This window comes from Neolamprologus brichardi, chromosome 19 (genome assembly GCF_056152115.1).
Source record: "Neolamprologus brichardi isolate AB-2024 chromosome 19, ASM5615211v1, whole genome shotgun sequence".
In the NCBI taxonomy this organism is placed as follows: domain Eukaryota; kingdom Metazoa; phylum Chordata; class Actinopteri; order Cichliformes; family Cichlidae; genus Neolamprologus; species Neolamprologus brichardi.
In genome coordinates, this window is record NC_142122.1 from 7,687,260 (window position 1) to 7,710,496 (window position 23,237).

At 40.3% G+C, this 23,237-nt stretch overlaps 1 protein-coding gene across 6 annotated transcripts in view; it reads right to left on the minus strand.

The window, feature by feature from the left end:
• The window catches only part of daam2 (dishevelled associated activator of morphogenesis 2), a 111,061-nt gene continuing 87,824 nt past the window's right edge, over window positions 1-23,237 (minus strand). For 4 of the 6 annotated variants that reach the window (XM_087832719.1, XM_087832716.1, XM_087832717.1 and 1 more), the window contains exons 15-26: window positions 22,027-22,134; window positions 20,655-20,684; window positions 17,875-17,981; window positions 15,950-16,034; window positions 15,344-15,450; window positions 14,514-14,602; window positions 11,742-11,910; window positions 10,707-10,814; window positions 10,424-10,484; window positions 9,988-10,119; window positions 4,186-4,356; window positions 1-4,096 (exon numbers count right to left, since the gene is read on the minus strand). In XM_087832719.1, the coding sequence (XP_087688845.1) occupies window positions 3,884-4,096; window positions 4,186-4,356; window positions 9,988-10,119; window positions 10,424-10,484; window positions 10,707-10,814; window positions 11,742-11,910; window positions 14,514-14,602; window positions 15,344-15,450; window positions 15,950-16,034; window positions 17,875-17,981; window positions 20,655-20,684; window positions 22,027-22,134 (1,380 nt within the window). In that variant the 3' untranslated portion in view covers window positions 1-3,883. The remainder of the gene's footprint in view (window positions 4,097-4,185; window positions 4,357-9,987; window positions 10,120-10,423; window positions 10,485-10,706; window positions 10,815-11,741; window positions 11,911-14,513; window positions 14,603-15,343; window positions 15,451-15,949; window positions 16,035-17,874; window positions 17,982-20,654; window positions 20,685-22,026; window positions 22,135-23,237) is intronic. The other 2 variants (XM_087832721.1, XM_087832720.1) reach the window with 1 other exon arrangement.

Genomic DNA, 23,237 nt, shown 5'->3' on the forward strand with positions numbered 1-23,237 from the left:
TTTAATGATTCTGATTTTTAATATAACATTTGTCGTAATGCGTTGTGTACATACAAAATATAGCAAACTAAATAAGGCAAATAAATAGAGGTACAATTTACAGGAAAATGGAACATTCCTCATGTTTTCATCTTTTTTTTAATCTTAACTCAAACATCAACAAACGTGTACAAAATGCTTCTTTTTTTTTAATTTCTCCAACTGTATATCTTTCAGGTGGAGGATACGTTTTTCTTTTTCTTCCAAACATGAAAATACTGACTCCTCACAATTATACAAGCTCGAAGAACGGGTGCAACTTTTCTCAGGCAGTACAGGCTGTGGTTTAACAGGTGTGTTTCAGTTTGCAAGCAGTTTTCTACGAAAGGAGAAACAATTCACACTTTGTGCACCCATCTTTAGGCATGCAGCTCAACGCCATGTAATGACAGAAATGTGGTATTGACATAAAATACCCCACCCACAACCGCCCCCCAATCCCTCTTTTTAAATGTTTTTCCTCCAGACTCACCAAACCAGGAGACAGGACCTGCTCTGTACCACAGTCGCCTCTTAGTTTCCCCACAAATCCCATCTCTGCCATTCAACAGACTCTTAAAGTGTTCCAAGCGGCCCAGCCGGAGTACTCAGCCTCACTTTCCTCCCTTTCCTATAAACACCATCTTTAATTTCTTCTTCTTTTAAATTTTTTATTTTTATTTTGCACCACACTTTTGTTGCACCCTTCTAGTTTCTTGAGGGACCTCAGCCCTCGCTGCAAATGGAAATGTCCCATCATCAAAGTGCATTGAAACAAGCTACTTATTTCCATCTTTACACTCAAAACAAAACAAAAAAAAATTCATCAGCCAGTCAATGGCCAAATAGACATCCAACCATGTAGCAACACAAAGGTTTTAATACTGACAATACCCCTCAGGAAATAGTCTGCACTACAACACGGGTTAAAGCTCTGAATGAAGGGTTTAAAGAATCTGATGAAGTATAACTCAAAAAGGATCAGAGGCTAGAAAACAAAAGGACTAAAATATACACAAGATGCTGGTTTATTGAGAGAAAATCAAGTAATTTCCTCTTTTTAAATTTTAAAAGTGTCTGAAAGTTTTAAGTGATTTTGGTTCACTAGTTAATCTCTGGGATACAATTTCTGTCTCACGTTATGTTTTTTTAACCTCACGGCAGCTTCTCTCTGCTTCAGAGGGGAAATGAAGAAAATGAACTAAAAGTGTGGAAGAACTCATATAAAAGGAAGTGAGTGAGTTTAGCTGTGCACAGGTAACACATAACCCCAAACCGGTTTTTGACAGGTTGTGAGGTCAGTGAAGTGCATTATAATCGGCCACAAGATGGCGCCATATCCCTACCAAATTCTGTAAGTTTGCTTTGGAAGCCAAAAATACAAATGTGAAAACAGGATGAGAGGCACTTAAAACTGAACATTTACACAACAAAGAACAGAAAAACTCCAGAAAGGACAAACTGGGGAAGTCGCTGTTAGAAATACAAACATGGTGGGTCGAGACCTCTCTTCTGACTCTGAATGAATGTGATGGTTAACAAGTAAATGTATGCTTGATGTTGACTTTACACCCTACGATTAGAGCCGTCTCTGTGTGAACACATTCTGCAGCGAAGCTGAAGCCAAAACCAAACCAACGCGGTGCCCAAAACTGCAATTCCTTTAATGGCCACTGGAGGCTAGCTCCAAAAGTGAGTCAATCTCCATAAGACTCCCATGTTAAAATGACCAGCTTAAAGCAAAAATAAACATAGTTTTGGTCTTTTTAGCCACTTTCCTACTTTATAACAATTTTGTTTGTGTAACTCCCCCATTTAAACATTATTAAAGTTAAACATATAATTACTATCAGGTCCGTGGCCTCTTTTACTGACAGATGTCTTGCAGGCTTCATCTCCGGAAACTAGAGACATTGATTGGTGTCTGGTTAAACGCATACAGACTATCTGTGCTCCAGTTTTCACAACTAGTTAAATTCTAGTACTTCCTCTGAATGTTACTTAGCAGACACAGATAACTGCTAATTAAAGCAAATGTTAGCTAAAAAAATTAGCACTCCACCTTCTCATCCAAATATGGTCACTTCTGGTCCAAAAAGTAAAAAACAAAACAAAACAAAAAAAAAACCCTAAAAGAACAAAACAAAATGGAAAAACAAAAAACAAGCAAAAGAACAAGATGGCTTTATAATGGGACTTCAAAAACCAATGAGTGACATCATAGATGCTACATCCATCTTTTAATACAGTCTATGTGCACTGCTATATATATTTTTGTTTTCAAAAAGAATCAGATGTTAATACTGATTACACTACAGCCTCACTCCTACAGCTCTGAATACTTCAAATAACTTATAAAAAGGAGGTTGGCTTCCCTTTGTGGGCTTGATTTGACTGACTTGATTGACAAGCTGGAGAAAAAGATGAAAGTACAAATTCTTTTCTATGACGTGCGCTGATGTTTTTTTCCTGTGTGTGTCCCACCTACCCTCTTTAAGTGTTTTGTTGTACCCTGACATGACAATGAGAGATTCATCACATGGTGCGATGTGACTCTACCACGGAAAAAGCTGAAAATTAAAAAAGAAAGCAGAGAGAGATACTGAATAGAGTGAGAATTTAACCTTACTGCAGTAAAGAAACTGCAGCTTGTGCCTTTAAATTAATTTCATGGCATTCCTTCATTATGTTAGTTACAGATAATCTGACAACATACAGGACGCTGTCATTGGCTTGTGGACTTCTGAGTGTAAAGTTTACAAAAAAAGCTGCAGCGCAAACAAGACGTACAGATGTGAAAAGTGTGAGCGATTACCTCTTTTTTTTTTTCTTTTTTTTACATAAAGCGCAAAATGTATAGAAATTCACTTCAACGCCAACTTGCAACACCAACAAATAATGCATTGCGTGTACAAAAATCCCAAAACATAAAAAAAGACCTCTTTGCAATTAGCTTGTCTGCATCTAAATATAAATATATATCAATGCCTAATTGCAGTATGTTTTGTATTAATACATTTACATTAGTTTTCTCTTTCCTTTGGCACTGTTAATGCCAGAACGATGTTGGTCAGAGTGAAGGGGAGGCCTGACCCATGTGGCACAGTCATGTTTTAAATCAGGTGGATCAGGCTGAGAAGTTTCCTTGAGAAGAGCTGAGCACATCGGGATAGACACGTCCTTCCCGGAGAATGTTGGTATGAATCTGGATCCTTCTTCACTCTTTCAGAAGCCTACAAATCATTCTGGGACGTGTCGAGTCCTTGACTTTCTGTGGTTGAGAAGTCTCTTTTCTGGGGAACACCTGATGGTCGAGGTTATTGTTTAGTTCCCTTCAGCTTCTTTTTTCCCAAATCTGCCTGGAGACGCTTCATAGTCCTTTTACCAATCCTTTGTCTTTGCCTCGTGACTATATACAATGTGACTGTCCGATCCCAATGTCCTGTGTGCTTTAAAGCCCAGTAGTTAAATGACGGGGCTTTTTCAGCACCGGAGAGCTTGCAGAGGATGTGTGAATGGGGGAGAAAAGTGAAAAAGACTGGGGTGATAGAAAGTGAGAGCCTTGAGCACAGTGTTAAAGGATATGGTCAAATGACATGGGCTAATGTGTCACAGTGGTGTGTCCACTTGTCCATCCTGGTAACATCCAGAACAGACGGAGTGGAAATAGCTTTACAAGACCAATCAGAGGAGAGCGCTGCATCCTTCAACACGGCTCGGCCGTTCTTGCAAGTCCAATCCAGCCGTTATTTACATCCTCTCCAATGTCAGCGGTCACTGTCCCACAACCTGGACTAAAGGTGTTAAAAGCTCAACGCAATGGCAGATTTAAGGTGGTTTTTTTTCCTTCTTCCTGTTCCCTGACCTAGTAGTTAACCTTGGTGACGGTTCTTTCCCGGCCGCCACCCTCCGCCAGCTGATTGACAGAGCGTTTGCGATTTCGCTTGAACTTGTTCAGGTCTTTGTCGAAGACCTCGCCGGAGCGCAAAGCTGAAACCAGGTCGTCAAACTCCCCGCCGACTTCCTCCGTAGTGCCGCTCTTTTTGGCCCGTCGTTCCCGCTCCCGTTGATCCTTAAGCTGGTTAGGAATAGAATACAGTGTTATTGGGAAAAAAATTATTAACTGTCATCACTGCCTCAGGTGTGTTCTCTGCTTGTGTGTCTCACCATCGCCTCCATCCGGGCCCTCCGCTCCTCCTCATCCTTGCGTCGCTGCATGTTCTCGAGGTCCTGTCGTGCTTCGGTGAACGACTGCAAGAAGGTGTCGAAGATCCCGAAAAACTCATCCGGCTGCATTCTCCCTTCTTCCTCCCCAAAGTGCTTCAGAGATTTGGCAAACTGCACAAAGCACATATAGCGTCATTAATAAACAATTTTAAACACACTGAAACCAAATGCGTCATTATACAGGCGGGACATGAGCTTATGAGCCTGCTCTTCAAATTCCTCTACTGCCATTCATGCTGGAAATTAACACACACACATACACGAGTAAGAAATGACTGCATGATTTGACCACCGTATGTCCACCCAGTTCTGTTCAAGCTGTTCGGTGCTCTGCGCCAGGACAAGGCCTGCGGCCAAACACGCTCTACATTCCCACACTGAGCTTTGTGCTGCAGTACTATAGACCACTACACACACACATACACACAGGCCCAGTCACAGTCCTAAAACACAACAAGATACAATCCGTACTGCGCAGAGGCCATGGTTTGAGGCAGATACTAGCAACACATCTGATCAGTTTTGCAAAATAATGTGCGATAGGTTATTTTTGGAAAAATTTGGATTTCATAAAGCATAACTGTCACACATGTATTTGGTTTAAGACAATAAACAGGCCACACTGAAAGAGTGAAAGTGAGAGTCAGTATTCTTTAAAAGGGTAGCAGCTGTTCATTCTATCATTTGGAAAAAAAAAAAACCATTTGGGCACTTTTATAAATTTTGCAAAAATAAAGTTTCAAAATGCACTCAGGGTGAGGCTACATTCAAGCACAATCTGCAAAGGGCATTTGAAGCTGGGCTTTTTTTTTTTAGCCATTTGGATGGAACAGAACAAGCTGGGTAGTTATTCTTTATTTATCTCCATTGGGAAAATGTAAAACATCTCAAGTGTTAGGAGAAGGAAGTCCTCAAAAGCCACATGGGGGTTCATTCTCCTGTGCCCAGGTCAAGGGCACGGGGGAATGAACTAAATGCATTTTTAACATCGGAGAAAAACAAGATCTCCTGGAAAAACTCCAAACCCAAACCATGAGTATTTATCCATACTCTGACTTCCTAGATATCGCTAAAGGCACCATGGAAATCTCAGCTGAAGAAAATGCACGTGATTCCTCAAAATCCAGTTCAGCTTAGTTATTAGCGTTCTCTCTCATTCGTTAATTAAATTTCAGTTGAACTTTATTTTACTTATACAGCACCAAGCCATCTCATGGTGCTTTTTATTGTAAGTACTTGAATGGTGGGGATGAAGACCAAGACTCAGGGAGGAGGAGTCATCTGTCCCGACTGGTTGGGAAATGCGGGGAAAAAGAGAAGAGAAAGCAAAAACAACAAAGAATACAATCAAACTATGGGAGCAGGCAAATGTTGAAAATATATGCCATGTTGAAGACAAAGAGAGTGAAAAGAGAAGACTGTGCATCAAGAGGAGCATCCAATAGTCTGAGCCTATAGCAGCATAACTTAGGGATGGTTCAGGGTCGTCTGATCCAGCTTCTAATAAAAGTTTCATCACTAAATTAAAGTTTCATCCTCTTCACTGCTTTCATATTCATTTTTGTTTCAGTCCTTCCTATTCTCACAGAGTCACCTTTAAAGTGAAAATTCCCAGCTTTTAGGATAAATAAAATATATCTCATCTCACACACTGACAAAGACTCTTCATATATTTACTTTTTTGGTTGATGTATTTCAATACAATAAACAATAAATGGTACATGTTAAACCCTTTAGGTAAAAACAGCCTCTGTTGTTCTCTTCTGCACTGTGCTTTTATCCTCTGTCTCATCTTCAGGGAGAGTTCAGTGACAGTAAGCATGACTCTAGTTTATGTGAGGTTAGCATCATACTGTAAATGGTCCTCGTGTTGTGATAAAACCATCCTGTCATTATGGTACTAGTCTCCATGGCAACCCCACCGTCATCACTCTCTCTCTCCTAGTAATTATGTGTCTGGTCAAATCTGTTTCCTCTCATCCCCTTGGGTCTGAGCTAAACGAGTAAACACACGCGCGCGCATGCACACACACACGTACTCCTGCACACACAATAAAATGAAGAATGTGAAGTTACAACACTGTGCAGCTCATTTCACACAACCACTAAAATAAACACAGGCGAGCTCTGTGAGAGAGCCAATTATCTCTTTGCATTCTCTGATTATTTATTGTGCCTTATTTTTTATTAATAATAGATTTTAAATTATGACTTTTTCTTTAAAAAAAATAAAAAATAAAACTCTGTTTGTAGTTCAAAAACACTCAATGAATCTGTTTACACATTGGATAAATCATATTTTATCCAACATGAAAACCCTGTACGAGATGATTGGTCCTCCTGTGATGATCAGTGAGCAGCGGTGTGCTTTCATGCTTAGAAAGAGCACCGTAGATGTAATTTTTGCTTTGGAAGATGAGATGTTGATGGAGAAGAACAGAAACAGTTGCTCTGTGTCTTTGTGGATCTAGAGCTAGGGTACCAGGGGAGAAATCGTTGTGCTCTATGAGAAAGTTAGGTGAGACTGGGGTATGACATGTATAAGGACAAGTGTATATTAGGAGTGACAGATGGGTTCAAAGTGGGAATGTGATTACATTGGGGATCTAAGCTCCTTCTTGTTTGCAACAGTGATGGACAGGTTGACAGATGATGTCGGGCAGAAGTCTCTGTAGACTCTGATGTTTGCAGATGACATTATGATCTCTAGTGAGAGTAGGGAGGAGAGTCTGGAGACCAGATTGGACAACATTAGAAATGAGCACATCAGAGAGACCGCTCAGTTTGAAGACAAAGTTAGAGAGAAAAGGCTGTGTGCAGAGAAAGGACAGTGGATATAGTGCAAAAAGGGTATTGTATATTGAGCTGCCAGGTAGAAAGAAAAGAGGAAGACCACAGAGAAGATTCATGGATGTAGTGAAAAGGACATTTCTGAGGATGGGTGTGACAGAAGAGGATGCTAGGGATAGGTTGAGATGGAGGCAAATGGTCCTCTACGGCAAACCCTAAAGGTAGCAGCTGAAAGAAGCAGATGATACAGCTTCACAAAAAGTGATAAATGCTCTCAGTACTCAGCTTTTAGAGGCAATTTATGCACCTTAAAATAAATAAATTAATTACAAAAATAGTCAAAGGAAATCCTAGGTTAAGTACAGTTGCTGAATGGAGGCATTTATTACAGCATGACACACTAAAAGGCCCCAACTGACAGAGAGGAGGATGCACATGCACAGTCAGCCTCACCAAGTCATTTGTCTGGAGGCATTGGCTAATACGAACATGCTGCCAAGCAAGCTAAAGAGGCACTTAGAAAGTAACCATCACTTCTGAGAAAAACCCTGGCTACTCAAAAAGAGTGCTAGCTCTGACTCAAGCATCCTCCAATGCTTAAACTTCAGATACTCCAAAACCCAAGTACTGATCAGCCACAACAACCTGCTGGCCTAAGATCATGTAGGCACCAAAAGTGCTCAATGAAACCTAAAGGTTCCCAGTTTAAACTTGTAGCAAGACGATCAGTGTTACATCTTCTGGTGTATTTCCAGATGAGTAAAGGTTCTAGACAACTTTTAGTTATTTTGGTATATATGCTTACAATCTGAGCAATGCTTCTGATTTTGAGTCTACCATATCTGCAACCAGTCAGTCTCAAAATAATTTATCAATTGTTTACTTCTTAAAATCTGCATAGAGCAAAATCTGTCTACTAGCTGGTAAGTTAAGCTTAAGCAGACCGTTTAACTTTAACAATAACAACGCCAACAATAATAACGGTGGTTAACACTGTTGCCTCACAGCATAAAGGTCCTGAGTTCAATTCCATCATCATGGAATGACAACAACAACAGGCAAATGTGAAAAATGCTGTGATGGATTAATTTGATCATGTCTCTACAGGGTGGTCATTATGTTGATCTTTAAAGACTTAATAGACAGAGTAAATAAGTACCTGTAAGGTGGCAAAACAGGCACTGTATTAAAACTACAGTTCAGAAAGCTTTGGAGAAGGTTTGGCAGCAGTATAAAGAAAAAACGTTATTTAAAACAAATGGACCCAGACATCCAGGGACTCTGGTTTGGTTGTATGAACAATGAAAGTGTGACTTGAAAAGCTCTGTTATGAAGGCAGATGACACAGGTACTGTTTGTAATGTTCTTTTTGGTGGCCAAATTCACATTAGCCACAACAGGCCACCTTTACCACTGTTGCTCATAATTCTTTTAGTCTTTTGATTTTTCATTCAGTCCACTTGGCTTTCTTTCTGACTTTTTTTTGACAAAACATGAAGCTTTTGATTCTTAACTTATGGGTCTGAAAATGTAAGCCAGTGCTGAGTTTTTTTAAACAAGCATTCTCTCTAACAGCCAGCAGGGGGTGTCTTGTCTGGTTGTAAAAATGTGATCGTGTAGAAGCCTATAGGAAAATGTACCTTGTTCTGTAAGATCATTTAACAGTTAAAAAGGTCTCCACTGCTAGTTTCAAGTCTTACTAAACACAACACGATGCTCATTTTGTAAATTAATGACCATATTAGAGTTAGAAAGAAGGGTGCAACGGGGTAAATATGCTTATCTTTATATAAAATCTTTGACTGTTAATATAAACCAATCCTGGCTTTTTTGAAATAATTCCCTTCCCTCCTCTTGAAACGTCTCTCTCTATAACTCACAAGAACAACCGTAATCCTTTCTAGTGATTTTTCCACTGTGTGTATCTCCATCGCTGACATGCATGCAGACATGCTTGTTGCCATGGGTGCTGTGTGAGCCTCAGCAGGCTGCCTGCTCCATTTACTCGTTTTCTACCTTGTTGAGGATGAAGCGTACGCCCACACTTCCATCTTTTTATTCCTCTGGAAACTTAACAGGGCGTCAGAGGGCCTCGACAAGCACTGAATCAGTGTGTCAGACTCCCCACTTAACAACCACACAGACACAGTCTGGGCTGGTGAACACAGGTCTTTTTGTTTTACAGCGGTGCCCAAATCCTCCCCTTCTCTTCCAGTGACGTTCCAACTAGAACATTTTCCCTCCATTTTTTTTTTTTTTTTTTTTTTACTGACCTCCTCCTCCAACAAATAATTAAGCAAAGACGAGGCTCAACCTGAAATACACGTCCTCCTTTCAATTGGTTCATGGTATGGACTGTATATAAAATATGCAAATGGACAATGTGATGCCACTTGTTGGCTTTTTGAAGACAATTCTGATGATAAAATGTGCTAATACTAAGCTTCATAAGGTTTCAGCGTGCCAGAATCGACATGCTAAATGTGCAGCAGATCCCCGAAGGCCTGGAAATTAAATAACGGGTTCACATAAATCTTTTCAACACTTTGGGATTCTCAAAGTCCCACTGATATCTTCAATTTACATACCTCCTGCTATACATCAATACATGAGACAGCATGGTTCAAAGGGCATTTGTCCCAGTGGTAAAAAAGAAAAGTGTGTGGATTTAAAACACTATCATTCAGAGACAGACACAAAGAGAAGACGTGGGGGGAGTACGGGGTAATCTTTCAATGCTGGGTTTCCCCGACCTGCCTAAAGTCATCCCGCTGGACAAAGAGGGATGCTCAGAAGTTTCTTTTTCCCCCCATCACTTTCTGTAATTTTCATCTTTCCTGCTATTGTGTCTTTCTGACATGAAAGCTTGGCAAGTTGCCTCGCCACCCACACGCTCATATGAACTTACACTTACAGTACGACCCAAATATGAGCGGTTAAATATTTGGTTACCTTGTCCTTGGCTTCACTCAGCTGGTCCTCCAGTTCAGAGAAGCTGAAGCCAGCCACCGTGATGAAGTCACCAATCACGGCCACAAACTTATCCCCTCGTTCCCTCGTCCTGCTCTGCTGGTAGTGCAGCTCCTGATGCGGGTAAAACGAGACGAGAGGCGTGTGATTGGTCGGTCTCTGAGGCTGAAGCACGCTTCATTACAATTAGTTTCACTTGAGCTTTCTTGGAACTCGGGTGTGCGTATTTGTGCTGTAGCGCTCGTGTTCGCGTGTGGCAGAAAACATGACATGTCGCTTTCTGTGTCGCAGAGCGTGGAACATTACCAGCATTTAAACACCTCGCCCTGCTGCCCATCTCCGCACTGCTCGAAAACATAATTACAGACAGGAGAAGAACCGATGGGAGGGAGCGTGACACAAACGCACAACAACTTACCGCCTCCAGTGCCTTCAGTCCACTTCTGATACTATGCACTTCTTTTTCCAACTCTGACAAGCTGCAGAAGAAGGAAAGACAAATATGAAGACAAATTTTGTTAGCCGTTTATTTATGTGTGTCACAACTCACATTGTCGGTTGCTTTTTATCAGGAATTTCCTCAACATATTAAAAATCATAAACAATTTTACTCAAGTAACAGCTGACACGGTCCTACTGTAACCACATGCAGTCAGAGGGAGAAATGCTCTTTTCCCTCAAGTGAAATATTGCACACTTACTTGACTTTGGCAGCTTCTGGTACGCTGCCGATGTCCTGCTGGATGTGAAGCGTGTCCGGGTAGTTCTTCTCAAAGATCATGATCAAGTAGTGCAACATGGTTATGTTCCTATTGAATAATAAATAAAAAGAAAAATAGAATCAAGCAAAACAGAATTAACCAAAGTAATTTATGGAAGGATAAGGAATAGCCTCCTTTATTTTTGCTCACTTTATTTAAAACACTGGTCTTTGCTATTAATTCCATACTAACTATAAGATACATCAACATATACAGAAATTGCACTGGCACAAGAGTTGCAGTACATAATATTTACTGATAGATGTGCTCAGTGAGTGCACCTGCTGAGCATGGCACAGTTCTGTGCATGCAACTGATGCAAGTAGTGGCTCTCTTGAGTTAGGATTTAGTATAACTTTGCACAATCAACATCAGTATCTGAGGGTTTTTTTGTTTTACCATTTAAAGATGACTAATTGCAACATGAAAATGAGACAGAGCTGAGATACTTAATCCTAAGGCAAAGGTGTAAAGTAAACTAACAAAAGGAAACAAATGTACTTGTTTCAGTTGTATTAGGGCTTAAGGTTTTAATTATTAGGGCCGTGGGCTCTTTGACTGACAGGTAGATGGAAACACAGCCAGCTGTGGTTGCTAGCTGCCGGCTAGGATTTAGCTCAGCCTGTTAGATCATTGAACTAGACCTCAGGAGCATGTTTGTGCTGCTGGTGTTCTTTAGATAATTTTTAATGCACCTTTTACTTTTAATGCTTGCTGTGCGGGTAACTGTACTGACAGACCATCTAAGAAGTCTGTTGTCAGCTTTTGGTAAGTGAAATTCTTGGATTTTATTCAGCATTTTATGCACCCATAAGTCCTATAAATGCAACTTGCTAACCGAGATTGCTAAAACTGTCAACTAACCTATCCAAATAAACTAAAGCACTTATCCAAATACAGTCACTCCAATAAACAAGAAGGCCCGCAGCGTAAGTCAACACTTGTAACAAAGTGGGTTAACTGAAGACAGCCCACCTGTCTATGCTGGACTTGGTGTCAGCGATCTTGTTGAGGCTGGAGATCTTAAACCCGAAGGCGTTGCCTCTCTGGCCTTTGTTCATGAAGTTGCCGAAGGCCAGCACCACCTCCAGGACCTGAGTCAAACGTTTGCTCCGGACCACCTCCTTGGACGCGTTCAGGATGGCTGTAGGAAAATGAAGAGGGAGAAAGAGAGAGAGAGGGTTGCAGCTGGAGACATCATTTAGCTAGTGACTGATATGTGTGCACTCTCAGCTTTTCATATTACATAACACTCGGGGCTTTCACCATCTCCTTCCATTCTGTTACTCTACTCAAACCCACAGGCACGCATACAACCTAAAAATCACCATCCTTTCCTTCATTTCTAACATCCTTCATGAGGAGTGATCAATATTTCCCAAAACAACTGGGCAGCTCGGTGGGGAAACCCATCGAGTCCTTCCATCCATCCATAAAACAGCGGGGGGAGGGAATATTCCAAACATAACTCTGTAGTGTCAGCCTTTTTCCTCCAGAGAGCTGCAAGGTCTGGCAAAGTGCAGGTGGTTCCCTGTCTCCACAGAGGAAACCTCAGTGTGAATGTGAAAATCATTAACAAGTTTCATCTTGTTATTGTTACAGTTCTTTGTGCTGTGATGCAGCATGGGAATCAGTCTTCTGGCTCTGCTGTCAGGGTTCTGCTGGCTGAACACCGCGCTGTCTTCTGAAAGGCTTCTATTGAACCTGCTGGGTGGTCCAGGGAAATATAGACCCATGCAGAGTATATGACAAAGCAACATGAATAATAATAGGGGATGAACACTTTATTACGGTCATCCACAAAGACTGTGGTCTGCAAATATTTTGGGATTCTGGAGGTCTGAGTGGATCCACCAACTCACAGGATGCCTGTACTTTATTTCCAGTCCTTCGAGGGATCAGAAGCAGAGGCGCCGAATTCATTTTAGAAGAGGGGATCCAAAAAAAGCAAACAAATAAAGTCTGTATCCAGAGAGATCTGGACCGGAAGTGAAGCTGTTGTTTATGACTAAAAAGCATGTTTTACTACACCGGTGACATTTTTAGAATGTGACCAAAGTGAATAAATACTGTGGACACGACATGCAAAATGTCACTTAAGTAACAGTAACAGTGTTACACACGCGCTGTATGTGTGGTTAATAAAAGCATTTTGCCCGTATTCATTATGTGTGTTAATGCTACATAAAACACAATCTCTGCAAGCTGTGCAAGACATTAAAGACAGGAGTCAAATCTACTTATTTAAGGTATTTTTCACCACTATGAGGAAATAGTAAAAAAACAAAACAAAACCAAAAAACGGGGCCATTTAAAAAATTATTCCTTTTTTAAAAATAATTGCAAAAAGAAAACACTAACTCAATTGACGGTTTAAGTTCAGCAGTTTGACTACTGGTCCAGACCTACACTGAAAGAAATTATTCATTTATTTTTTGTGCTTCTTGGCTCCTATTTCAATCACTGGTGATTAGCTGTAACATTTTACTTGTTCTCAGACGATCTGACAAATGTCCCACAGCACACACAAGCTGAACTACCAGTCAGCAAATAAAAACGTTGCTCTCATAAGTGATGTGATGCTCATCAAAGGCCAGAAAAAAACATTCAGGCCAGCAGAGCAGTGTCTTTAAAGTAGATCTGGCTCAAAGAGACTCAGTCACGACACACCCTGTGCATGCACGTGCATGCACACATGGCTATGAACCTCACTGGAAGCCTTTTTCCTCACTCTTTGAAGTTAGCTGCAGCATTTACAAGAGACGCTCTCCGCTCTTAACATGGGCCAGCTTTCCAAAACAGCCTCCCTGGTAACCTGAAAGCTGGCTTGATGGGAAAAAAAAACCCATACATAGTTGACCGCCCTCTCGCATCATGCACACGCACACACAAATTTAACACAAAGGTAGGATTGTGAAAAAGCTTTGGTCTTGGTGTTCGCGGCTGATGACATTTCTAGTGTGGGAAACGTTGTTTTGTTTCTGGGTGTGTAACTGTGTGCCCTAAAAAGAAAATAAGTGCTCGAAAATGTAATCTTCTTTTCCATTTTTCTGTCAAACTGCGTCAAAAGACTGTTTGACGACAGTTCTGATGCATGAATCGAATCTAAGGTCAACTAATATTTCTGGCTTTCTAATGAAAAGCTGCCGTTATGCAATATTTTATGACTGTCTCCACCCCATCTGAAGCAATCAGCTGCAAGCTCCATTCTTGCTCAACATAATCTGTAAAAATAGGTCACAAATACATAGCTCCATTTTATGGCAACTGTGTGTGTGTGTGTTTTTGTTTTTCCTCTCATTACTCAGCAGCAGCACTGAGGAGCACTGGGATTACAGTTCGGTTTTAAAAGCCAAATAATCTAGTTAATTTTTCACTGTTTGCTTTTCACTGTTTATATAATTAAACATTTTTTTAACCATATTTCTCTTTTCCTTTAGCTGCCACAAAATTTAAATCCCTGCTGGATTTGGTTTCCTCGCGTCAGCGCACATGTGCAGCTATGGTGCTGAGAGAAGTAGCAAGAAAAGCCTTGATGAAAACATGAAGCAAAATTTTCATGCACATAGAAAGCCAATGCAATGACGGGGCATTGGCACAAGTTGAGCAGGGCAACAAAAATGGAGGTGAATTCCCGTTTGCACGAGTGAAACTGTCACTGATGTGTTTTATACAAAAATGGGGATCCAAGAAACAAAGTTCATGTTTACATAACCTTACAGTGGCCTCTGAAGTGTTTGTTCTTACCTTCAACCTTAGGCTTTGTTTCAGCAAGACGCTCTGCAAACTTCTTCTTAAAGAACAGAGCCTGCAGTCTCTGCTGGTAATGGTCAATTCTGTTGAGGAGAAAAGAGTGACAGAGGGGGAAAAAGGGGGGAGGTGAGTTACATCTGTCTCCAAGGGAGTCCAAGTTCAAAGCTAGAAGTCACTCAACTGTGCAAAACTCCCTCTCTCAGTTTTCACTGCATTATCATCCAATAAGCGCCTATCAAAATGGAGAGTTGACAAATGGATTTGTTAAACTTGCTCAAAAGTTCACCAAAGGAGGGGGTGGGGGGATTTCAAAGAGGGACTCAGGATATTAAATTGCAAAAAAAGGAACTAACTAATTCCCAGATGTGTTCCGCAGACCAGCGGATATGTGGTCAAAAGGGTAGTAGCAGAGGAAACAAAGCAGAAAGGTGATATTTCATTAAAAGGAAACAAACAGATTTATCTGTCTGGAAAAAAAGAGTTCTGAAAACAAGAACAGCATCCAGGAAAAAGGCATTGATTTATGCATTGGTGTTACTACAGTTGTCAAAACAAGACTAGTTTCTTCAGCTAAAAAAATGAATCACACCCAAGCTTGAGGCTTGTTTGGGATTCCACCCTTGTCTCCGTGCATTGAAAGCTATCAATTTAGCACCCATTCCCTGACTGGATGATCTTTTCATTTTGCATTAAATCTGTTGCAGCTTGTTAGAAATTAAGTTCCTTTAAAATTAGTAAATTAAAACTGCAGTGAAACATATGAATTATACGCCTAACCTAGCATGGATGTTGTTACCTGAAGCCGAGTATCACACTATGCTTACCTGCTCATCTCAAAGAGGAAGCGATCAGCCCGGGCCATCCTCTCCAGCTCATGTTTGTGCTCCTCCAACAGGTCGATATCACTTTTCTCTGGGACAAACTTCAAAAGCTAGAAAGACAAGAAGAATCCAAAAGTTCACGCAGAAGACTGTTGGCAGCATTTTAAACGACAGAATCGGGTCTGTTTTAATGCCATGGAGCAACAATATTTAACAATAGATTGTAGCTTTGTGCCTTGTGTACAGAGATTTCACAGGCTGCTCTTAATCTAATCATGAAATTAGCAACTGTAGATAATCTGCAAATTCTTCTTTATTTTACATTTAGACACATTATTGTTAAACTCCATGCAGTGAACAACATCTCATTTTTTTTACTTCTACTCTTTGCGAAATGTTTCACCGTGTTATTTTACTTTACAATAATGCACCAATCCCAAATAAATATATCATTAAGATTTACTAACTATTGCATTCTGCTTTTATTCACTTTTTTTTTTTTTTACATTGTCTCAGACTCCTTTGAAGCTTGATTATCATCAATAATTACATTGTTTTGACCCAACCAGTCACAAAAAACCTGAAAAGCTTACTTTCACTGGACCATACCTGCTCCAGCATATCTTTAGCAAGCTCTTCTCTCTCATCCATCTCCAGGATTGCCCTCTTGATTTCTTCATTGCTCATTTTTAATCTAAAGAGTAAAAAACAACAACTTTGTTACAGTAAAAGAACTACTAGTGGACTAGCTCATTGCTCATAATACCAGCCTGGACCAGTGACAAACCCCGGGAACACTGCCAGCTGTTTTCAGTGCATCTGATCACTGAGCCGGGTTGCAATCAATAACAGCATTGTTACTCTGTGCAGCAAACCCTTATTGACCAACTGCCGACCTCATTTGGGTCTAGTCTGTAGCCCAGGGTCATTTGCTATTGACACGAAAAGGAGTTCAGGGACCACGCTGATGTTTTGTCAGACACACAAAGAGCTCAGAAAGCATATGTATTGATCTGTAGAGGGGGGTAGAGCTTAAATTCTCAAAAGGGCTTCGGACCAGCGCTATTAGGAGACAGACAAATAGGAGCCATATTGCCAAGTGGATCTTAAATGATGACAATTGATTCAGGTTCAGATGCAGAGGGATTCAAAAGCCCTTGGGTGGGGGACTAGGGTTGAATAAATGCAAGTTAATATAATGTAAGCGACTCAATGTAGAGTCTGCTTGTAGCTGAATGTGTAATAATAGACCAAATTTTCACAGTAGAAATCAGAACATTATTTTCCAAGATGTTGCTTTAGCTATATAATGCTTTCAGATAAAGATGTATGGATTGAGTTACACTCACAGATGGCCTAGGTGTCCATTAAAAACACATTTCTGGCTCTAGATGCATGAGGCCATCATCCCAAGCAGCTCCCACACAGAGTTAGTGCTCTAACCCCTGACCTAATGTTACTTATTTATCAGTGGCCTGTGCTGAGGCCATTTCTTCAGCACTATAAAACTAATTAGCAGATAATTACTGTGGCTGAGTGAGCTCCAACCACTGCAAATACAACAAAGCAAAAAAATAAAATAAAATAAAAACAAAAAACATGCTGCAAGTAGTCCAGAAAAAAAAAAGCTGGGAAACTCTTGGAAACAGTCATGTTGGACCTAAGCCGAAGGAATTAACTGGAAAAGATAGGTTTCCAGAGAAGATCTGAATATGATTAAAAAAAAAGATTAAAAAGGCCTAAGTGAAAAGGTCCGGTTAGAGTTACACTAGGCATGAATCTAGAAATCAGGACTTAAAAGCTACTGGTTTAATGACCCAAGCGAACCAGGCTTAAGAGTGTTCCAGGTCTGACAAATAACCTGAGGCTATACGTTTCACTTGTTTATAATATTTTAAATATTTTTTATAAAATTATTGCTTAATTTAATGAGGAGGTATCCAATATAACACTGTCACCATAGGCAAAAATATTCCTACATTTACTTCTCAACTATCAGGAAATAAGCATGCACACTTCAAAATAAAACCAATAATCTCTTCAGACTGTAGTGGAGACTGGATGTAATAAAAGCATGAAAGACCTTCTCAAGCTCGTTAAAATAAATAAAGAAATAAAAGCCGGCTCATTGAAGAGAATAATCAAATATGAAGCCAACATTCTTGTCTGAGATTTGCATGCTGAGAAGAGTCCGGTGTCAGCGATACATGTATACGTGGGAGGACAAACTCATCATACATGGTATATAGAAGGGAAGGAAAAACCTTTAGCTTTGAAATAACCTGATCTATAAGTCTAATTCAAGAGAAAAATTAAAAAATAAAGCCGGACTTTTTTAGCATAACAGTTACAATTTGTTACAGCATTTACAGAAGACTCACATGTATGTCATACATTAGTGTAATCGGCGTAAGAGTAACTCAAAAGGCAGCCTTGCAAGTTGCAGCGCATCAAGATCTCACAGCAGATGCTAATCAGCTGTTTACTGATGATGCGATACACTATGATTAATCATTCAAGCCGAAGCCCCTTACTTTGAAAGCAGGATGACACAATTCTGTGCACGTCTGCCATCAATGACTGACAGCTCTTTGACCTTCCGCGTGCTGACGTATATGTCATCCATCGAGCCAGTCTCTTTCTGCAGAAAGACAGAAAAACAGATTACGTTTTGCTCGCATAAAATGCAAAGCGTGCACACTGTAACGTCTTTTCCTCGCATCTGCATGACATCTTTAGCTGGTTGAGAGACGACCCCTTCTGAGCGTTTAACAATGTGATAATTTAGAACAGATTCAAGAAACTCTGCTTTAAACTACCAAAGACAGTTTGTTGCAGTTGTTTAATCATTTATCAAACTCAGACTAAAAGGCTGCACTCTGGCCAAACACTTTAGTCATTCCCCCGACCTGTTTTTGCAGTTTTCTGAGGCCATAACGCACATCTCATTAAACATTATAAACTCCTTGACTCAGGATGGGAAGGGGCATGAAAACATGTGACACAAGCTGTGGAAAAAAATAATAATAACTCTACAGCAGGTCTTGGGCGAGGACATTTTTTTGGTGAGTCACCATTGCAAATCCAATGCAGGCAAACCTATAAACTTTGCAGAGCAACAGGAAACATGGCTGATAGGTTGATGCAAGCCAGTCAGATATTTCTGTAAGCTCTGCACAAATGTAGTATTAAAATGCACCAGGGGAAAGAACACATGTCTGAGAGGACTGCATGTTAAACGCATTCTATTTATGGTCCGATCTGCTTTCCTCCCTGCCAGAAAACGTTCTTCCTGAGGTCGTTGAGTATGACATTTGTAAAACAGATGTGGCTTGTAAAGAAAGTGTCGTTTTTCCATGCCCGTGCTGACCCAAGGTGCCTGGCAGCCAACTGAGGTTGGCACCGGGTTAGGGGGACAACTCCCATTCACTTAAAACTGCCAAAGCCCTCTCTGCACAAGCGGTGAAAGCTATTGTGCCAACTTAACCAAGTGTAACTGGAGACTTTATCTTTTCTAACAGCTATGAAGTAACAATGATGGAAATGTGGCGTTTACAATTGCATATTCAGGCTTTTTCCAGTTGAGATTATAATGAATAATTAAAGAAATTAAAGATGATTATTGTAATTATGGTAATCAACACAATAACAAACAGGCAAGATAAGGAGTAATAAGGCAGTGATGATTGGGATTAATGTGGACCCTCTACTCATTTGTATTGGCACCATTATATTATCCAGTGATGAAAATCATATCTTTAACACTGGAGAATTATTAACCTTAGTTTAAAGCAGTGGAAAATAATCTGATTTATGAAGCGTGTATGACATAAGATAGTTTGCTGGAAGTTTTCTGCACTTCTAGAGAGATGCCAGGAGAAACCTGAGACCAACTGGCACTTTTAGTGAGGATTTCTTTTCCCAAATTCTCCACCGTGCTCACTGGTTAATGTTGTTGCTAAATTTGGTTTTACTCCACTCATCAAGACTCTTTTGGTGAAGAAAGCTTTGGCTGGAAATGGTGCTAATGAGGGCAGTGAGATTGAACGGAAACTGCAAAACCATGGGCCATAAAACCAAAACAATTATCTTAAACGAAACGGTAAGCCTGTTTTAGCGAAAACAAAACACAAAAACAATAGGTTTTTATACTAGGTGACCACTTTGGTGCCTAAACTGACCAAACAGAGAATGGAAAAAAAAGTAATTAAGATAAGATCTCGAATGGCACACAAACTTGTGTTTCCTGGTTAAATGTCATTTATCTGATTTGGACCAACACCATGCCCTCTGCCTCTCTTTACTGCCTTTGTAGTGTTAGAGCCTAGAATTAAGCTGAAAACAAAGCCAACACAAAAACTACAGTTCCTCTAGTGGCCACTAGTGGCCGCTAGCTCCCACAGTTTGTCAACCCGCAAAAACTTGCATGTTAAACCATATAAGTTTACAGCAAACATAAACATGCGTACAGCTTGGTAAAAAAAATGGTTCATAAAAATTTTACAGTGCCTAATTTCTTTTCTTTTTTTAATAACTTCTCCACCTGGATATTGGCGGCTTTGTTAGAGAGGTATATGCCCACATAGGTAATGGATGCTTGTAGCTGTCTTGCTACACTATGTTTGTGAAGTTGGTGCCTTCTGGATAATTACTAATACAAATATCTAGGAATTAATATGAGTTGTTGGATGTGCAGTTGTATGGACCATACAGCAGTTCTGGTTGGTTTTAATGTTTCCTTAGTCTGTTAGCAAAATTAGCAGATATGTGGGTCCGTCTATTGCGAACAAGCTAGCTTGCATTTGCTGCTAACATATTAGTCCACTGTCATCTAAATATAGTAACTTCTGGCTCCAAAAAGCCAGCATGGTGGTAATGGTGATGCTAATCTTACAGCTTTACAATGTCCCCAAAGCCAAAAGGTGATATCACTATGGCCACATCCATCTTTGATATACAGTCTATGGTTTTTGCATATCAACTCCACACAATGCTAGAGAGATATTTGATTTGACTGATGTTTTTGTTCTAACATATTTAGGTATAATAATGTTGAGAAAGACAGAAAGCTGTCGTTAAGCTATGAGAATGCTTTGGCATTAGGAAACTGCACAGGATCATTTTATGTCATAACTTTTACACTGTATGACTTATTATTAATATTCAAAATCTTGATGCTAAGGTATGCCGATGAAAGTTCATACATTCAAACCCATTCATTACACTATTCTAGCTGGCTGGCTGCTTCTTTGTTGCAGAAGAGAAGATAACAGAGAAATAAAGATGGTTGAGAAGCTAGAGGATTTAAACTCACCTGTTTGAAGGATTGGTTAGTGAGCAGGTCCTGCCCAGGCAATCGAAGAGTGCAGAGAGACACAAAAAAAATTGAAAACACATGCAAAGATTAGCACATCAAGCAGAAAAAAGGTGGTGGCTAGAGCAAAGAAATATAACTACGCACACTACAAGCTGAAGCCGGGAAGCCCTCTGTGAGAAAAATCATCTACCGTCCGAGTCATCAGGGGCTCATGAATCTAAACCTCTCTGTACTGCATAAATTTGGTTTCTGTCTTCTCAAAGAGGTCGTGATTGTTATAATGAATTCTTTTGATTGCATCTACATCTGCCTTGACGTGGAAAAACACAACCATGAAAAATGACTGCGGTAACTAATCCTACCGAGGGCAAATGTAAACAAAAGCCCATTTTAAAGTAGAAGGACTAGTGACAAGCTTAAAATAAGTAATTATGCCATGAATAAACACTGCAATACCGTCCAGCTGAATCAAATCTAGCCAAATGGAATCGAGCTGTCAAAGCCAGGAAGATGTTGGGTTTTATGTGGCTACGTCCATAGAGATCTGAATTTAACCGTTGGCCTGCGCCAATAAAAACCTGCTCTGTATAAATAAATACCCACAGTAAATCACTGTCAGAAACAACCTCAAGTGACCCATTCCTCTTTAATAAAAGCCTGCAAAGAGAGGATGGGCTTAAGGCTGTCAGAAGGCTTTTAAGCGACACTGTAAAATACATTACAAAGGAATTCAACAATGTTAATGCTTCAAAAGAGACTTTGCATTGAGCCAACTAATTAGAGCAAATTAACATTCCACTTAAACATATTTAAATCTGCGTAATATATCAGTTTGTGTAATTCCACCCAATATTACCACATGACAAGTGGTGTGCAATTAGTTTGTGGCACAGAGGGGTGTAATTGCGTCGCACTGTATGGTGTTGCCACCAAGACAATTATCCTATTAGTGAATGCCCTCTTTAATTTCGCTTTGGTAAAAAGTTTCCTGTATCGTGACCCCTCGTGACTTCAGCGGTTTCCTACATGTTGCCCTGATTCATGAGCCCATGAAGAACCAGTCGAGGTCTCACACAAATGCTCTGCAGACACTAGTGCAAAGCAGCAGCTCTGTGGCATCTCTACAATAAGGCATTTAGCAGTGAACAGCTGCTCATGTTAGCCCGGAACTGGACCTTGGCGCTCTCAAGAGTTCCTCTTTACACAACCCACCCTTTAGCCTGTCACACACACCTTCACTAATACACACATTTCAAGAATCTAGGCCAATATGGTACTCCACACACACAAAACAATTGCTTATACGCACACACTCCCACACTCACTTCCAAGTCATAAAACTACAAGCCACTTCCACACAAATCCAAACCTGTTGTCTCTGATATGCTGAAAACATCTTCTCTATGTCTTTCAGGTCGAGGATCTTGAAAGCTCTCAGATCATCAATGTCGCTCCAGATGGTGCCATTGATCATGTTCTAAAAACAGGGTGGAGTGACATAAGAGGTTCATGCGTATACACCGATTCATTCACAATTGCTCATTTTAAAACTGTTACAGTTCAAAATATGAGGTCAGCACATGTACAAACAATTCCCGCACGCCAAAATTTTTAGGCTTCAGACTGCTCTAAACACTCCACTTCAGGATGTTTTTTTCATCCTCTCCTCTGTGGGATGTCACAGAGTGGGACAGCCTTACATGGTTGCTGAGGCAGACAGCTTTGGCTGTGAGCACAGAAGCTGAGTGAAGTGGTAGATGGGACTTAGAATATGATGAACTGAAGGTGAACTGAACTGAAGATGCAGTGTTACATAAAAAAGGAGAAAAGAAAACCTCTGAGGCTGAAAAAGCAAATGTAGAAGTTCCAAAAAATACATTTCCACAAAGCAGATATGCAGGTTACCAGAACGCCAAAGTTGAGGCTTCAAAATGAGACTCCATCTTTCCATCTTTTATATACAGTCTATGCCCAGAAGAGTAATACTAGAAATTAGAAAATCTTCTAATTTTGACAACAATATACAGACATATACAGTGGGGCAAAAAAGTATTTAGTCAGCCACCGATTGTGCAAGTTCCCCCACTTAAAATGATGACAGAGGTCAGTAATTTGCACCAGAGGTACACTTCAACTGTGAGAGACAGAATGTGAAAAAAAAATCCATGAATTCACATGGTAGGATTTGTAAAGAATTTATTCGTAAATCAGGGTGGAAAATAAGTATTTGGTCAATAACAAAAATACAACTCAATACTTTGTAACATAACCTTTGTTGGCAATAACAGAGGTCAAACGTTTACTATAGGTCTTTACCAGGTTTGCACACACAGTAGCTGGTATTTTGGCCCATTCCTCCATGCAGATCTTCTCAAGAGCAGTGATGTTTTGGGGCTGTCGCCGAGCAACACGGACTTTCAACTCCCGCCACAGATTTTCTATGGGGTTGAGGTCTGGAGACTGGCTAGGCCACTCCAGGACTTTCAAATGCTTCTTACGGAGCCACTCCTTTGTTGCCCGGGCGGTGTGTTTTGGATCATTGTCATGTTGGAAGACCCAGCCTCGTTTCATCTTCAAAGT